We start from the raw sequence: 18,278 nt of genomic DNA on the forward strand, positions 1-18,278 counted from the left end.
ACAGCTTTATGCTCGGAGCATATCGAACCGATCGCCACAAAATACTCACCAATCTATGTGCCGTGGTCGATTGCCTATTATTCCAGAAGATTCCTGGGGTCAGGTCAGAGCCCGTCAAAAATACCCGAAGCGAACGAAAATCCCTTTGAAGATAACTTCATGCCTTGAGCTTATAAGGCTGAACACCACAAAACATTCACCCGTTGATGCGACATACTCGAGTTCCTACTCTTTCAGAAAAGGATGGCCTTGGGCCAGGCCGAAGGCCACCAGAAGTGTTCAAAACTACAGTAGTTTAGTTTTCAGACAACACCAATCTCTTAGCGTATGCAACCAATCGGCACGTTATCACATCGTGTATGGCACCCTATGCGCCATAGATGATGACCTAACCTCTAGAAGATGGCGACCTTGGGTCAAGGGAAAGTTCACCATAAAAGGTCGCCATGTTCGGGAAAGAATAGATGATCAACCATGGCGCATCGCTTGTTGAAAGTTTCGTTCCTATCGGCTCCATAGGCTCGCAGCAGCCGGGTAGGTTTGCCGGCAGCCAATTTTGGTGGCTAGGGGCGTTTTGTGAGCTTCGACCCGACTCAAGGTCACTATGTTCTGGTAAGGATCTGGTAGGTTATCGACCATGCGGCATCGAATGGGGAGGGGAAGGTGTCGATCGGTCCGATAGGCTTGGAGCATGTGGTTGTCAACAGGTTCCGTCGGCCGGTTAGTTCCTTCCTACTGCCGACCAAATGGGACGCGTCTGATCTACCCTTGAGTGGGACGTGCGGAAAGGTGGCATGCTCTCTTTAATGTGTGGGGATGTCTCATTCTTGGAGATGTCAGAAGTGGGAAATGTCTTGTTTCTTCGCTTGGTCTTTTGCCTAGGATGGGCGGACAATTGTACTTCTGAAAAGTTGTTTTCAGTCCTGGCGCGTTCGAAATATCCCAAATATCGCGCCTCTTGCGCGTCGTCTTCTGTCGCGGCGCTTGAGACTAAGATGCTGTCTTTGAAAAACCATCTGTCAGGTGGTAGCTATCGCCCACTGGAACCGTGTCACTGTCAGAACTTTGCAGAAATATTGCAGCATAAAGGAAAAACTCGTAGCAAAATAATGATGCCAAATGAGTCGGAAGAGCATGACATTGCCTTCAACATGTATGGATAAAAAAGGTGGGCGTTATGTCCTTGAAAACGTCGAAATATATGTATGATGCTTCAGGCTTCAGCGCCTTCTGTCTCGGGTGATGCCATGCCGTGAAGGCCTGGACTGTGGTAGGGTTGAATAAGTGAAGCCCATGCTGATCTATTCCAGTGTATAAACACTATGCACAAGACGCTCCGCCTTTCCGAAGATGCGGAGGCGATGCAAGAGCTGGCGGAGAAGTCCAGGAAGAGGATGCGGGTAAGACTCTAGCTCCGGCTGTTTTCTATATGATGGTGTCTCAGCTTATTTTCCAATCCAAGAAAGCACTTCAAGAGTGGGCCAATTTCATATGATTTGTCACTTTTTAACCACACCATGTTTGTCTGAATGGACATGATTTTAAGCTAAATGTCAGATCGTTCTGAGTGACACCGACAATCCGTATCTCATTAACGCATTTCTAGCCCAGGCAGTTCTGTTGTTCTTTTGATGAGCTCGCGCTGTGCATGCCGTCTGGTGAGCCTATGCTCTCCATCTGTCGGGTTATTCGTCCTGAGCCGGCCATATGAAGAGTTCGTTCTGCGCTTTTCGTCTGAATAGCCCGTCCTGCGTCGTCCGTTTACTGAGCTTGTCCTGCGCCGTCAGTCGGATGACTTTGTTCTTTGCCGTTTGCTTGATGTGCTCTTGCTTTTCTGTGCGAGCGGTAAGGTCACCCTGCATAATACTCTGTGAACTCGTCCTGCTCTGTTCATTAGATGAGATCGTCCTGTGTCACCTGTCTGCTGAACTTTGCCCCTACGGTGCCTCAGCCGTTCGAGGAGGAGCTGATTCGCCGCGGCACGCCCTTCTACCACGGCGACCATCCGGGTATGCTGGACTTCATGATCTGGCCGTGGATGGAGCGGCTGCCGGCCTTCCAGACCCTGGGCCTCGCCATCCTGCCGGAGCAGACTGCGCCGTCGCCGGACTCCGCCAAACACCTGGTGGGTGGTCACGGCGCGACACGTCAACTCACACTCACACTCACACTCACACTCACACTCACACTCACACTCACACCCACACATACCCACTCAAATTGACAAACCACGTCACGTCACACACACACACTGACACATCACGTCGCGTCATGTCACATCACATCACATCACATCACCTCACCTCACCTCACCTCACCTCACCTCACATCACATCACGTCACACACACTGACACACCTTGGCCGCTTGCGCAGTCCACTGCTCCCGGCTTGCGCTGGATGCGGACATCTCTCAGCAGTCTCTTCCGCGCTCGGTGCAGCTGACTGCGGAGCGCGGCTGAGTTTGTTGGAATGTGTCTGATTCAGTGCACGCCTCGAGCGATGAACCGCGGGGATGGCCGAAACATGTCCCGCACGCCATGGTGAGGCTGAGTTACGCGTCCCACTTCAGCCTGAGGTGGCGGGCTATCGCTCGGGCTTCTCATTTGCGTGGACTGGTTGACCCAGCTGTTACCGTATCTGGTACGAGGTCAAGGCCGCCTACGGTGAAGAGGAGAGAAAGCTTCATTCACTGCTGATGTGTTGATGGACGTCGTCCAACGTGCATTGTATTGAGCTTGTTTGTGTTTTTCGCAGCGGGAGTGGATGACACGGATGCAAGGACATCCCGCTGTCAAGGATTGCCTGATCAGCACCGAAACACACAGTCGCTTCCTGTCGGACCTCAGGAAAGGCACCCAAGACTACAACATGGAGGGCAATTAGACCATCGTTGTGGATGGTATCGGACAATGATGAATGCCCTTTACGCCCAACTGTGCAATCGATTGATGACCTATGGCATATCTATGGGTTGTGGTGCCATCGAGAAAGCCGAGCTGATGAAGCATCCAAATTTGGGTTTTGGGTGCGCATAAGTGTGTGATCTTTACATATACGGGGTGCATGATCACAAGGCTTTCGAAGTCGGGCGTTGGTAGCGCCCCCGGTCGTAACCTCCCGTACTTGTTGGTGGCGCCGAAAGCGCCATCGTGTCTCCTCGTGTAGAATAGCGGGGCCCCGGGCGGTCTGCATGGCCACCGCCGCCGTTCCGTTTTGTCAGGGATGCGCGCGATGTCCACACAAGTCGGCGTAACATGCTGTATCACTGAAGCTGACGAGGCGAGCCCCATCGTCCAAGTAGTTGCGGTATGAAATAATGAAATCATGGACTTCCGAGTGCCGGATTGATTCCGAGGTGGTTTTGGTTAGGCAAAGTGCATCTGCTCGACCTTTTGCTCGTTGCGTAAACGGAGTGTTCGAACGCGGGCGAGGATGCCCAGGAATATGGAGTGCCTGTTATGGAGCGTCACTTAATCCTTTTTAAGTGCACATGTGTGTTTGACGATGGATGGGCAAGCGCTATGGATGTAAATTGCTCCATTTTGTGCAATACTCTGTCCACAGAAATGCAGCGCAGTCGCGGTGATGGAGACGTTTGTACGCTTGCGTCTGACTGCGCAGTCATTGCCAGAGACAGACGTGATCCAGCGTGTGGTGACCAGCGCGCGTTCAGTGTAAACCACCCTGTTAGCGCTCTCAGCTGTTGATCCATGCATTTCGGTTTTCGCGGATAGCTGTAACGATTGCTTGGAACGCCGCGTTACATAACACTATCGATACAAAACATCTATTGTTGGTGCTTCACAATGTCAGTAACTGGAAGACGAGTCGCTAACCCGGTCTCTGGCTTTCTTACACGATTGCTGCGATGGAGTGGGCGCAAAACGTAGCGGGTGATCACTGAACGCAGAAATTCCCGGCAGATAGCTCAGCGTTTTAGCCGTTATCGCAGTTCCGCCGTCAGATGGCAGCAGTGTGAAAAAAGGTGCCGCATCATCTGAAGCTTCAGCGGCATTGGGTCAGTTTTGACGCAAACTCGCAAACGCGAGCTCTCATTGGACACTGGTGAAGTGAGAACTGCAGTGGGCCCTCACCCACAGCGTCCGCGTAGGACATCGACGTGCCATGCAATCTGCCATGTTTTTTGACTTGCCGCGGTAGACCAGCTCTACACCGACGAAATTTTCGCTAGATTAGATCCCTGATTTTTTCCAATGGTTGGGGCATCAAACGTGGGCGTGGAAAATATGACCCTTCAAGTTTATATTTAGCTCGCCCGCAAGAGTCCTTAAGGCCGCACACTTGGACAAACCGTTGCATGTTAGTTTTCCAGTTGAAGGCCATTCATGACCCGTATACAGTCGTTTACATCTAATATGGGAAAAGGGCCATGCGTGTGGATATTTTGACATGCATTGCAACATAAGGTTCCGTAGTCGTCCGAATGATTTCTCACCCTAAGGGAGTATTTTTCAGCTTCGCCCTACGGAGTGAAGCTGAAAAGTTTTCCGCTAGATTAGCTTTCTTGGGAAGCTAAGCTAGCACTAAGTGTAATGAGACGCCAAGTACGTCACCCAAAGCTTCTCTGTATTTTACAGCTCCTCACGCTCCACAGCAGCTCCTCACCGTGCATCCACCCTCCCTGCTCTCTGCACGGTGACTGCCGACCGCCGAGGGCCGCATGCCGGGGCCGGCCCACGAACCCGAGACCCGCCACCGCGGCGGCGGCGCGCTCCCGCCGCACCCCCGCCCCAGCAGGGACGCAGGACACAAAGCACAACTGCGCCACGAACATTAAGCTTAGAAATATAGTATCCAATGAAGGCCGGCTTAGAAAGGGAGTTCTTCCCACCTCGGAGACCCTCCTTTTTCAAAATAAAGCAAGGTAGAAACACGCGGAGTACGGCAATGGAAATAAGGTCTCGTCGAATTGATTGCACAGCTCTGCCTGTGCGATGATGAATATGACCTTTGACAGGTCGAATGAAGCCAAATTGGTCAAATTATCACTTGCCGGATCCCCCTGTTATCTCAAGAACTAAATGCGTGCCCCGACAATGCGGAGGGCGGTCTTAAATGGCTCCAGGAAAGCTGTCATGTGTGTGGACAGCGACGCATCTTGCCTGCGATGTGTCAGAAGATCAAATGGGTGAAGGTGATGCTGCATTAGCTAGCTCGGCTGTACCAGAAACCCACCGCATTTGTGGGAATGGTGGGAAGATCATGTATGGATAAGCCATCCATCGTGGCAAGATATGTGCCATTGCGTTTAAAATAGCACGAATTTCAAAGGGTCTAATGTGATTGCAAATATGAAAGTGTGGCCTATAGCTCGGCGACTCGAGAGGCGGCGCGAAATAGTGTGCACAAGTTCGCGTGCGTATGGGTCAGAAACAGGAGGATCTGAAGTTTTACGAAGGGTCTTACTGAGACGTGACAAGACGCGACTTTGAAAATGGCGGTCCCAGTGATAGAGCCTATGCATATGTAGAGCGTCTCATTTAAGGCTCTTGAAAGTGGGTTAGATATGAACTTACGATACTTTTAACTTTCCACGAGTACATTTGTCGGCCCAAACAAAAAACAAAAACAAAACAACAACAAACACACACGATAGCTGGCCGAGCAAAAATTGTATCGGTTGAGTCAGGTAGAGGCTAACCAGGTCGGTTCTTGTCATGTGCACTGCTACATGAACCGCACTCGCGTATCCGAGGCAACGCGTGCCCCCGTGTGGCTGCAGCGCGCGCGCTCATAATCTTCCACTGCCGCATTCTGCTTGCCTTGAGCCAAGCGCCGCACGCGTTCATTGATGACGGGGCAAATATCCCGTCTCGTCCCATTCAGCGCGGTAAATCGCCTCCGCATGGATAACAAACCATGGCTACATCGCGGCAAACCAATGCGCCATCAGTCTCCAAAGTTATCACACATAGCTTGGCCGGATCCACGATAAACTGTGCCGGCGAGCCGCGACAGAACTCTGCCACGTTCTGCCGCAGCCCCTCCCCTTCCCCTCGTTCGGCGGCCATTGTGACGTCACGCCGCCGGCCGGCCCCGGCGCCGGTGCACGTGTCTCGGTCGAGCCTGTCGGCGTCGGCGCGTAGTCTGACCTTCAGTCGGCGGCGGACGGTCGTGGGGAGAGGCGGCGAAGTAACGGCAAGGGAGGCGTCATGGTGCAGGAGACGAAACACCTGGGGTCGGGTGAGTGACGACTGTATTTGGAGTGGGGGTCGGGGTGGACCGGGATCGATGAACATTACAGGCGTCTGGTTAAATACTCATTAGCTGCATGGTGTCTGATCAGGGCGGATTGGTGTCGACTACGATCGATAATTGCCACCCGCTCGACTTCCTCTTGTTTTCTGCGTGCAGTGCACGCGTGGCTAGCGGCTTGTTCTGTACGCGGTCAGATAATGCCACGGGCTGGACTCCACCTGCGGTAGTTATGGCCCTGACCTCGGCACGCTCTAGGCGGATCGGACTATTTTTGTATTTTGGCCACGTCTGATGGCACAAACGGAAAGGATCCCGACACAATATTAAGGCTTGGCTACGACCATGCGCGCTGTCTTGTGAAATGCTCACCAGCGACACCGCGCGACTGCATTTGATGCTAACTGGGGAAAGACGGCCTGTACTCTGCCGACGTTCTTGGTTTCCGTCCCGTAATTCCCAACTGTCCTGTTTGTTGAAGTGGTGAAATCAACGCGAGCAATGGGTTCGATTGTCCCACAGGATGTTTGGCATGGTGCCACGTGGACGTCCGTGAAGTGATTTATTCATCAGACTATGTGACGAGGAGTTCTTAATTCGTTGAAAACGCGACCGGTGGTAAAATATGGCGCCAGAGACGTCTATTTTTGAACATCACGTGACCTTCAATGTAAAGCTCAACGTCAAATGGCGGGGATTGTCATATCACCAAAACGTTTACGGCCGAATTTGGACGGTTAAGTTTCAGAGTAGTATTCAGCGCGTAAACGGCGTCCGTCAAGAAGTCCTGACCTCTCACGGCTACCTTCAAGATAGAATGCATGCTTAATGACGGGAAACTCAATATCACCCACAAGTTACGAGCCTATTATTTTTTTAGCATCAGAATGTTCACTAGCGCATGACCTGACTTCACATCTCAAGGTCAACTTTCAAAACCAAATTCATGGTCGAAGGACCATATCACCCAAACTTAACCGGCTGATTTCAGATTTATCAGGGTATGATCTGTCGTCTGCCTCAAGCCTTGACCCCTTAAGGTCATCCTTCATTGTCAGGTGACAGGAACTCCATATCACACCGAGGTTTCCGGTGAAGTTCCCGGTCCTTTGAGCCTGAATTTGACCTTGATGGGTGACATAGAGAGGCTGAGACCTTCGTGAGGTTTTGCTTCAAGCGCTGCTGAATATTTTGATGCTTAAAAATTCGAAATCGGCCGGAAACTTTTCGGTGATATGGAGTTCCCCGTCATTTGACCATGAATTTGCCTTCGAATGTTACGTGGTTCTGAATATGAGACGTCAGATTCGATGTTCTCACACCATAATTGATCGGCTAGGACGTTTTGAACAAAATTGAAACTCGATGCTAAGTACACCACCTAATAGATCGCGAACTTCACGTACATGCGACGTGCTCCGTCAAAATGCTCGCGATTAGAACGGAAAAAGTTATGCTGCATAACAAATGTGATTTGGCTGTTTCCGCCTGAATGTGAGTGCCTAGAGCACCCGGTCCACTTTTGAAATCGCTAAAAGTATCAGGCTCTAGGGTTATGTTGGCTGTTTCCGCCTGAATGTGAGTGCCTAGGCAGCAGCCGGTCCACTTTCGAAATCGTCAAAGTATCAGGCTCTAGGGTTGTGTCTCATACAAGTCCTTGGCCCTTTGTAGAAAGGCTTCTTCGAGGATTGGTCTACTGTCTGTTTCTTTTTCTTACGATGTCTTCTGGGTCTCTGAGGATGTCGATTCCGCACCATGCCAACACCGCCTTGGGGGCTCTCTTCGCAGTCATCCCCCCCCCCCCCCCCGTCTGACCTTGAGACAGGCAGCTGTTAGGCTCAGGCCGGCATTCCCAGATCGGAAACTCCGGAGGCACGCCGCCACGTGATTGCAAAACGTGCGTTTTATTGCTACCATTTTCCTATTAGCCGCTGATGCGAAATCGCCAGCGTTAGAGTGGCCGCCGTCACCGCCCGTGCCAGTCACCCCAGACCGGATGGCGGTCTCGAACCTGCGACGCGCGGCGACTTCCGCTGACGAGGCATATCAGCAGCGGCGACGTCACGCGCTGGTTGCACACTTTCTTCTATGCTTGCTCCGTTTCCCGCGCGGGGTGAGACGCGGGAAGGCCGGGATGTGTCAGCTCGAGATTCCGTCACTTTACAACTGGCTGACAGGTCTCCACCAAGAGAAAACTGATTTAAGGAGCCATTAAACGGGCAGCATGCAAACAACTGGTCTTGCAGCTTGACCTGGTTCGTTATTGGTACACTGCGGTCCAGTAGTGGCCCTTGTCTCCGCAGTTTCCGGTTTCGAGCGGAGGCGGGTTGATTGAACCGCATTCTCTTTCCCTCACTCCACACGACCCCTGCATAAGTGTCGTGAGAAAAGCAAAGTTCGGGCTTGATAACGTTTTCCTGCTGGTGACGGCCGACCTGCCCTCTTGCGCCCGTTACCTGAACCATGGGTTTGCGTTGTGACATAATATGCTGAGTCATGCTTACGCAGTGTGCCTCGTCATCCGGGGGACGGTGCGCCAGTCATGCTGATAACCTCTCCGGTGCCCGGCGTCTGGGCTATATCTAGACTCCATATGTTATGCGCCAGTCATGCTGCTCACCTCTATTACGTCTGGTTTTTAGTAACAGCTGTCGAGTCTTGCAGACATGATTAAGCCCATGTCATGTACTTTGCGGCAGCTCCAGAAATATATTGTGTTGCTGATAAATGCGTGCTGTAGTGTGCAAAATCTTCAGCACGATTTCCATTCGTCCCGCTAGTGTAAGTCTGATCCGCACTTCCCGCATTGCTCCACCAAACCCCTACCAAAGCACGGTAGTGAACCTCCTGACAGAGGCCCGTCGGGTGGCTGGATGGCGCGACGCTGGGTGCAACAGCGCACCGGGCCGGGGCAGCGCCGCAGCCCAGCCGTCGCAGTCCGGGGCCTGATCAGGTGGGTACATGTGCAGAGCGCCGGCCCCAGCTGAGCAGCGTCATCTCCGCGCTGCTGGCCGGCCTCGCCTGTTCGCCTCCTCGGCAGCAAGCAGGGCAGGCTGATGGGCTAGCGTGGGGGGGGGGGGGGGGAGGTCACGCTGGCTGGGCCGCTCCATTCAAAGTTCAAGGCACCGCGTGCGCTGCCCGCGAATGCGGATACCGCGTCGAAGCAACCGCGCGACTCAGAACTCTGTATTCGTGCTGCTGTTTGCTGGTGACCGCGGCTGTTTGTTGGTGACTGAGGCTGTGTATCAGTGACTGCTTCTGCTCGCCGGTGACCGCGGTCGTTTGCTAGTGACCGCTTCTGCTTGTCGGTGACCGCGGCTGTTTGCCGGTGACTGCGGCTCAGGCCGACGCGCGGTTGGCAGACGCGGTGGTCAGGCCTTTACGGGGACATGTTTGCCGCCGATATGGGTAACCCCCGGTGACGCGATCGTTGCGACAGCGAATCTGCACACAAAGAGTGGCTCATGGGGCGGGCTGGCCAGCGGAAGGAAAACGGTCGTGGAGGGGATAACCCCTGCTCGCCACTAATTGCTCCGTCATCACCACTAGCGTCGCTCGCCTCCGGCGATGGTCGGCTGAGTCACGGTGGTGATATCGTAATTTGGCTATGGTTTCATGCATGTTTATATGCTCATACACGTTTTCAGCGGTGTCCGGACAAAATTCGACTCGCAGTTTACCGAATTCCTTTTTGTCGGCTGCTTCGCGACGACTTCCATATTGGAGAAATGTAAATAAGTCGACATGCCAAAAACTCGAATCGGCTTTATGGCGAGCTTAAAAGTGGATGAATGGAAGAATGACGACTGGATAAAATGGCGAGCTGCTAAATGGCAAATTCCAAAATGGCGACATACCAAACCGTCGACATGCCCAAATGCTGAACGCCTGAATGGTGAACTGTAAAGTGGCGAATGGCGACATGTCAAAAAGCGGGCATGTCAATTTGGCGAACTGCTAAATGGTAAACTAGAATAAACGGTGATGTCAAAATGACGATAAGGTAAATGTCGACGTGTCAAATTGGGGGACGGTTAAATGATAAACTGCTAAGTGCTAACTGGTGAACTAATGCTGACATGAGAAACGACTAGCTCAGGTGAAAGGTGCAAAAGCACTACGTTTTCTCATAGCGACGTGGAATGCAGAAGGCTTTCAACCTTTTACGACCGCCGTGTCCAGCGCGGCCCTCTGTGCCGACGACAAACGGCTCCCGTCTCTTTCCCGCTGCGAGAACAGAGTATTACAGGCACGGAGACATGAAAGTGAAACAGGCGTAAAACTCAATTAACCGTGATTTACTCGCGCCCTGAAAAGCCGTTTTCCATAACGCGGACTGATGCGGGGGTCGATGCGACCCCCGTACTATTCCCAAACCAAGAAAGGTAAAGGTTATAGAAAATCAAGTGGATTGGCCTCAACGGGATCTCGCGATGGTGATAAGTTGTAAGTTACTAGGGGAAAATTGGTCCCATTATGTCGGTTAGGATCTTTAATTGTCTCGAAAATCGAACTATTTCAGCTTTGCATGCTCATATGTACAAGACCATGTCACTTGCGACACAACCTAACCGGACATATCTCTTGTTTAATTGTGAGCGCAATGGTGTTTTGTTTTGTTTGTTTTGACCATATATTTGCGGTGTAGTGCTCTGTTAATGTAAAAAATGCTGCGCCCAACCACGTTGATACCGCAGTCTTTTTTACATGCAATAAACTTTTAACCTTGAAATAACTTCGTCTTATTAACACGCGCTCGGGTGGGGGTCAAATTGACACCCGAATATGTTTCCAGAATGGTCTCCTAACGGCGCGGTGCAGCCGTGCCAAACCTTGCATAGCTGTAGACAATTGAATAGCGGATCGTTGGACGTAAAAATTTAGATGTACCTTGTAAGGTCGCTGACCTATGGCAGGTCAAAGTCGGGCCATGGTTTCGGCGAAGTCAATTCCTAGGGAATCGTTCAATCTGATGCTACAACGGAGTGTTAGACGAAGCCATATATCTCTGAGATGGTTTCTTAGGCAACACAACAGTTGAATGAGCCAATTACATTGACCTAGTTAAGTGTGAAGGTCAGACCAAGGTCAAAACCAACCTGTTTTATTACTCTAGGGCTTGCTGTATAGGACAGCTCCTGGTGCTCATTTCGAATTTATTGACAGCAGAAACCGCATTATGCATCTTCAGTTGGCTTGTTAGAGGTAATTGACCTAAGATGACCCGGGTCGAACTTTTTGTTTTAGGAACATGCTGCGTAGTGTAACCTTTGTCGCTTATTCAAATGCGAAACTCAGAGCAGTCTTGTATCATTTTGGTCACCATGACCTTCAAAGGGTCAAACAAGGTCAATGACCTCAAGTGGGCTAGTGAACTTTTGCTTAGAGACAGTTGCCTAGGTCCTGGAGGCGTTTTGGAGACCAACCTCGAATTTGAACTTTTTTCACCTTATTTGACCTGAAAGTCAAGACCTAGGAAGCTGAAACCTTAACCTCTGTGAGTTCACGTATAGATCAAGACACCCTGTAAACTTGGTGTATCTAGCTTTTTTAGTTCCCGGGGTCTCAGAGGGGGCGGGGGAGGGTCAAATTGACCACCCCCCGAGCGAAGGGTATCTGGCCCGCGAACCGGGCGTGTGTTAAAGCGTGGTGATTTCATGACAGTATTATTAGCATAACAAATTATTAACGCCAGTAATTTGATGCTGCACTGTTCAATGCCCTTCCACAGCACTTTTAAAACAAAACAAAGCAAAGAAACTCAGCAATAAAATAACAGCAGAAAATTCAACAGGCATGAAACACCCAAACAAAAAAACTTTGGACTACTACATATCAGCCCATCACCAAGTCAAACGCAATATACATACTTCTGGCTTCTGTTAAGATGGGGTCAGGGAAAACAAACATTTTGTCACTGTTTCTTACAAAATACCAATGCTTATTTCCATGAAAGCAGCCTGTGCATAACCTAAAGAGGCCTTACATCATCTCATCCCATATAACCTGGTTGCGTCACGGCAGCAGTTGTGAGTTATTGATTCTTGCACAATTCCTGTTGCCACTTGCCATACACTTGACCAACTTAACCTAACTTAGAGTAGCCCATATGATGAACACCATCTGAACTCACCGATCTGTTGACAGCAGCGCTTGTGAAAAAACGTGATATCTAAAGCTAATTTTTGACTGGTTTCAACTTGCATTTTTATTCAGTTAATTTGGGCATGCTTGTTGACATCACACAACGCTGACAACATATAAATCAAAACTTTTTAAATCACTGACCAACTTATTTTGATTGTCATGGTTAACCTATGTCAAGGACAATAATGCGTGTGCTCCACAAAACAATCTCTATTATCCAAAAGTAACATAACTTTTAGATGACCGTACCAGAATTGCTGCTTGCCTTTTCAGCTCCAGCAAATGCATCAATTTAGGCCTGTTTATTCATATTTAGTGATAAAGTTTGAGATGTTGGCTTCACATTTTAAATGGGACGGTCTGTCTGTTACATACGAATATTTAACTCATGTTATAATTGTTATGCGGCTTAGAGTATCCCTGTGTTAAAGACATAGTGCATATATACAGTACAGTCAGTTGCCGGTCAGCAAACCATGACAACTATAGAAAACATCTGGTTAAAGCAGCCATGAGCGACCACTTTAAGAAATGTGGGGCAAGTAACCAACAATATGGAACCAGATAAGCCCGTTGCGTGCCTTGTGGCATCATAATTTGTCTTATGACAAAAACTCGATGGATTAAAACAGAAAATGATAAACTCTGGTTACCAATCATGTTTTGAAAGCAGGTGAGGTAAGAAATTACTTGGTCTACATAAGACTTACTAGCTTCTTCCTGCTCCCCCCCCCCCAAAAAAGAGAAAAAAGTCAGTACCTCTTGCGTGGTACGCTGGCAGACAGAGTCATCCCACTCACCCCCAAATATAAATATCAATCATGCCCACCAACCTACGAGATTAAAATGCGAAACAAGTAAGAGGTGTGCATGATAAACATCCCCAGAGGGCAGAATTTCTCCATCAAACACTTCTGTATTAGCTGCGTCAGGTCTGTCCCAAGGCTCTGTGTGGCAGCATTAGCAGAGCCTTACCAGGTAGCCTGGTGAGTCAGACACTCGAAAGGCTTAGTTTTATCATTATTGAGCACCGCCATGAACCAAGAAAACGGTTAACCGAGGGTTTAAGAGGGCGAAAAGGTAAAAATAAGTTCCGTGCTTCAAATTGTCTCCTTCATTTCCTGTGAATTGTTCACGCTTAAGTGCATATCAAACATGTTTGGTGGCTGGCGAATTAATCCGATTTATGTAGGCAGTGCGTATACACCCTCCAAGACAGCGCGGTTACGCACCGGGCTTATACGCCCTCCAAAACAGAGGGCGGCTACGCACCGGGCCTATACACCCTCCAAAAATATGTCAGATGGTTGTACGTGTCAAGTATACGCGGATTAGCAGCCTTGGAGGAAAGAAAGTGGAAAAATGCAGAATCCCGTGCGAGAAGTCGGCTCTATGCGTGATAGACATCAAGCGATCACTGTGGTATTGTAGCGCGGCGAATTACGGCAGTGTTTCTACACGTTCCGCTGCGCCGTTTGGAAATATAACCAACTCACGAGTGGATTGCGACGCGCCAAGCGGCGTGTGCCGCAATGTGCCTGAAAGTCTGCCCAGCCAATAAACTCCCATCGTTCTGCACTGAGCGTTTATGCAACAAGATTGGCGACAAGGATATCAATTTTGATTGCTATTTTCACGATCAATTGCCCGCCATAAGTTTTAAACCCGGCCTGAACAGGGATGGCATCGCCGACGTTGGCATTGCCGCAGTTTGATGTCACTCACCCCGACCAGTGGCCTAAATCGCTCCGTCGGCTGGAAAGCATGTGTCTGGCGATGGGAGTAGAAGATCCCGCCCGTAAAAAGCCTACTTGCTCCATTTTGCTGGCCCTGCGGTGTTTGGTCTGCAAGAAACGCTGCCGCAGCCCCCGCCCGTCGCGGGGAGGCCGCAGATGATGTCTACAAAAATATGTGTAGGCACCTCGGGTCATATTTTGTTCCGCAGAAAAATATAGACGAGTGCGATGTGTTCCGCCAAACGATGCAAATGGAAAGTGAGTTCAGTGACGCATTTGTGGCTCGCCTCAGGCACCTCGCCAGTACTTGTGATTTCACCGATTCCGCCCGGGAAATCCGCCAGAAGATGATCATGGGAGTCAGAGATGCCAGGGTGAGGGAAAAGGCCCTGCAACAGAAAATGACACTCGAACTGCACTCGTTTGCAAGAGGCTTGGAGCAAGCCAGAGCCCAAGCCGGTGCCATTGAAGCACGCTTTTCAAACAGATTTGCCGCGTTACAGGCAAAATGTCCAGGCACAAAATGTAGTGCAGGAACAAAAGCTCGTCCCAAACGTGTTGCAAAAGAAAATGCACCAAAGCAACCAGCCCAGTCACAGTGTCTCGAACACAGAAAGATGCACAAGATGCAACAACCCGAAACATGACCAGTGGGAGTGCCCCTTTAAAAAGCAGGACTGCTTTCACTGTGGAAAACGGAGTCACACTCAAACAGCATGCCGCAAGCCGCAACAAAGGTCAGCATAGTTTTACCAGAGTAAAACAGATGGACCAAGCACACAATCTGCAAACTCAGCTTGAAAGCCCACCTGTGGAGTACCTCCTGATGATCAACAAGTCTGCACAGGAGACAACAGCAAGTGAAAACCGTCCAATCGAGACAACAGTGCAAGTGGATAGAAAGCCAGTGCAGTGGGAAGTTGATACTGGTGCAACAGTGTCAGTGATGTGGGAACAGCTGTTCCGCAAGCTGTGGCCAAACAGGAAATTGGAGGAATCCAGACAGAGATTGAAAACCTACACAGATGAGCCTATCTCTGTGATAGGGGAAGTCAATGTGATTGTTGCAAGAAAGTGGCACAAGAGTCCAGCTACCCCTGATTGAAGTGCGTGGATCTAGCAAGCCCCTACTGGGTAGAAATTGGCTTTCTAAGGTGGAACTCAACTGGCATGCAATCTTCCACGTGGAGGCCTCACTGGAGGAAACTGCACAAGAGATGCTGAAAAGCTCCCAATTCTGATAAAGCCCGAGTTGGGGAAAGCCAACACCGAAGCCCACCTGGAGATAGATCCGAACGTCGAACCGGTGTTCTGCAAACCGCAATCGGTGCCCCTGGCTCCGCGACCACTGGTGGAAGAGGAGCTGGATCGTCAAATAGAAGCCGGAATCCTGAAGCCCTGCAAGTCAGCACAGTGGGCTGCACCCCTGGTGAGAGTGTTGAAGCCGGATGGCAAAGTGAGACTCTGCAGTAGCAACAACCTAACCGTAGACAGAGCCAGTCACTTGGAGCAATATCCACTGCTCAAAGTGGAGGAGCTTCTCAACCAACTTGCTGGAGGTCAAAAGTTCCTAATAATCGACCTGGATCAGGCGTACTTGCAGATTCCGTTGTCAGAGTCAAGCCAAGACTGCAGAGTGGTCAAATGGGCGCAAAATGACCACAGTAGTCGACGCGCCCTAAAACTCCAATCAACAACAATACAGAGTGGTCGACACGCAGAAAGGTCTTTTTAAAGCGACCAGGCTGGTGTGTGGAGTTAGCAATGGTCCTGCCATCTTCCAGCGCCACATCGAAACCCTGCTAGCTGGCATCTCAGACCACGGTGCTTCTTGATGACATTTGTGTCACAGGTCCGAACGACGCGGCACATCTTGCTAACCTGGAGGAAGCATGAGACGACTGGATCAGGAGAACCTGAGAATCAACTCGAGAAAGTGCTGGTGGTTCCTGCCAGAGGTCTCCTACCTCAAGCTGCGGATCGACAAGGAAGGTCTGCACCCATCAGGACAGAAAGTGGCAACTGTGCGAGACGCCCCAGACCCTGAAAACGTCCCGGACAACTGAGGACGTATTTCGGCATGCTGAACCACTACAGCCGCTTCTGCCCGAAGCTGAGTGCGGTTGCCGCACCGTTGTACGCACTCCTGAGGAAAGACATGGAGTGACGATGGGGCGCAGAGCAGCGGGACGCCTTCATGGCAACGAAGGCTCTTCTCTCAGAGGCTCCCTGTCTCGCACACCTCGACGGTAATGCACCAGTCATCGTGTCAGCAGATGCCAGCTCCTATGGCCTAGGAGCCGTGTTGTCTCAGATGACACCAGAATGAGGACTCCCAATCGCCTTCGCCTCCCGCACTCTGAACCAAACTGAAAAGAATTACAGTCGGATTGACCGTGAAAGTCTGGTTTTGGTCTTCGCCGTCAACCCCGCAGGGGCACTGGCTTCGGTCGGTGTAGGGGACTAGCGCCCCCTCGGGTCCCAGCTCCGGTAACGGGTGGACAGCGCCTGTTCCTCTCAGGGCGTAGCGACCCTGCCGGTACGTGAGCCCCTTCTCCTTGTCCCGCTTGCTCCCTTCCCATTACCCATTTTCCCGCATCCGGCCCACTCACCACTCCTGATCCTCGTTTTATCGGGGTCGCCGTGCCCCCTCGCCCTCGTCCCCGGGTTGATCGGATCCTGGTGGCTGAGGGGCGCGTCGTGCGGGTCAGTCACGGCGCGTCCCAACACTCCACTTTGGCCAGGATATCCGGGGGCGCGGGGGGCCCGTGGGGCCCCACACGGGTCTAGCGGCTTGTCGCTCGCGTCGCGGTTGGGTGCTCCTTGCGGGTTCCGCTTGGGGCGCCTGGCCGCGCGCAGCGGCTTAAGGGGTCAAGGGGCGGCGGCGCTGAACCACGGTCAGGACGGGGAGGGGTCTCCCCGGTTACACCTGGCCGTGTGGGAGGCGTCGTCCGCCCCGTATAGCACCGAGGTAGCCCTGGCGGCACCACCACCAACTGGTGAGTGGGCCGTCCCCCAGTTGGGCTCCGAGGTGGGTGGGGAGCCCCGGTGCCGAAATAAAGAACAACCTTGCATGGCATCTACAAACCCAAAAAACTCCCGCCCCCCGAGAGGGGGACGGACTGCGATGAATTTAGGGTGCAGCGAGGAGTCGGTTCCACCTGCCCCACGCGTTCTTGTCTTCCGGAGTGATGTGAAGAACCTGGCATCGCTTTCACCGTTTCAGCGCCGAAACGGATGTGACAGGTTGGGAAAAGTCACCCGCTGTGACAAGCTGAGGGACGGCGCGATCGAAGTGGAGTTCGCAAACGGCACCGATGCGACTCGAGCTTTGACTGTAACTGAATTTGTATATGCCGCGAGAACCGAGGGTGCAAAGCGAGACGTGAGCGTGCCGGTCACGGTCACACCGCACCACACCAAAAATTTCTCAAAAGGTATCATAAACTGCTATGACCTTCGTGACGTCAGCGAGGAGGAAATCGTCGAAGAGTTGGGAATTTTCGGGGTCACGGCAGCACGTAGGATCACGACCAGGAGGGGTGATGACCAAATCCCTACAAACAACATTATACTGACATTCAACCGGCCTGATTTACCGTCTGATATCCGCATTGGCTACGCAGTTGTGAAAGTCAGGATCTTCGTTCCGAATCCGATGCGATGTTTTCAATGCCAGCGCTTTGGTCATACAAAACCACACTGCCGCAATCGAGCTGTCTGTGGGAAGTGTGCATCTTCCGAGCATTCGGGAGACCAGTGTACCTCTGTGCAGCCCTGGTGCGTGAACTGTGGCACGGGGCAGGTACCGCACACAACTTTCGATCGAAGTTGTCCAGCCTTCATGAAGGAAAAGGAAATTATATCACTCAAAACTTCAAAGAACATTTCTTTCCGCGAGGCGCGTGAACAGTATGAGGCTAATCACCCCAAGGTATCTTATGCCGAAAAATCCAAAACCTCTGTACCACAGTCCACCAGCATCAGTCACATGTCAGCGGTCCAACTCATCACGCTCCTGCGATCCTTCGGTTTGTCTGTGGTGCCGGCGGGGCGGGCGACCCCCGCCCAGTCGGATCCTCCTGGTCCTTCAGTTGCGTCCTGCTCTACCAACGCTGTGCCGCCGGACCTTCATGTGTCGTTGGGGTCGCAGGCGGGGGAGGAGGAGGGATGGACGG

The 18,278-nt window shown here is 51.4% G+C and overlaps 1 protein-coding gene across 4 annotated transcripts in view; it reads left to right on the forward strand.

Moving 5' to 3' along the window:
- LOC119096472 (glutathione S-transferase omega-1) overlaps positions 1–18,278 on the forward strand; it is a 43,676-nt gene that overhangs the window by 4,624 nt on the left and 20,774 nt on the right. The window contains exons 5-7 of one of the 4 annotated variants that reach the window (XM_037219387.1): positions 1,311–1,400; positions 1,952–2,125; positions 2,756–3,835. The exons of the other annotated variants lie outside the window; for them this stretch is intronic. Coding sequence (XP_037075282.1) covers positions 1,311–1,400; positions 1,952–2,125; positions 2,756–2,884 — 393 coding nt within the window. The 3' untranslated portion in view covers positions 2,885–3,835. Of the gene's footprint in view, positions 1–1,310; positions 1,401–1,951; positions 2,126–2,755; positions 3,836–18,278 lie in introns of those variants that run through there. 4 annotated transcript variants of the gene reach the window in all.

The sequence above is a fragment of the Pollicipes pollicipes genome, unplaced genomic scaffold, assembly GCF_011947565.3.
Source record: "Pollicipes pollicipes isolate AB1234 unplaced genomic scaffold, Ppol_2.1 Scaffold_4295;HRSCAF=5057_pilon_pilon_pilon, whole genome shotgun sequence".
NCBI lineage: Eukaryota > Metazoa > Arthropoda > Thecostraca > Pollicipedomorpha > Pollicipedidae > Pollicipes > Pollicipes pollicipes.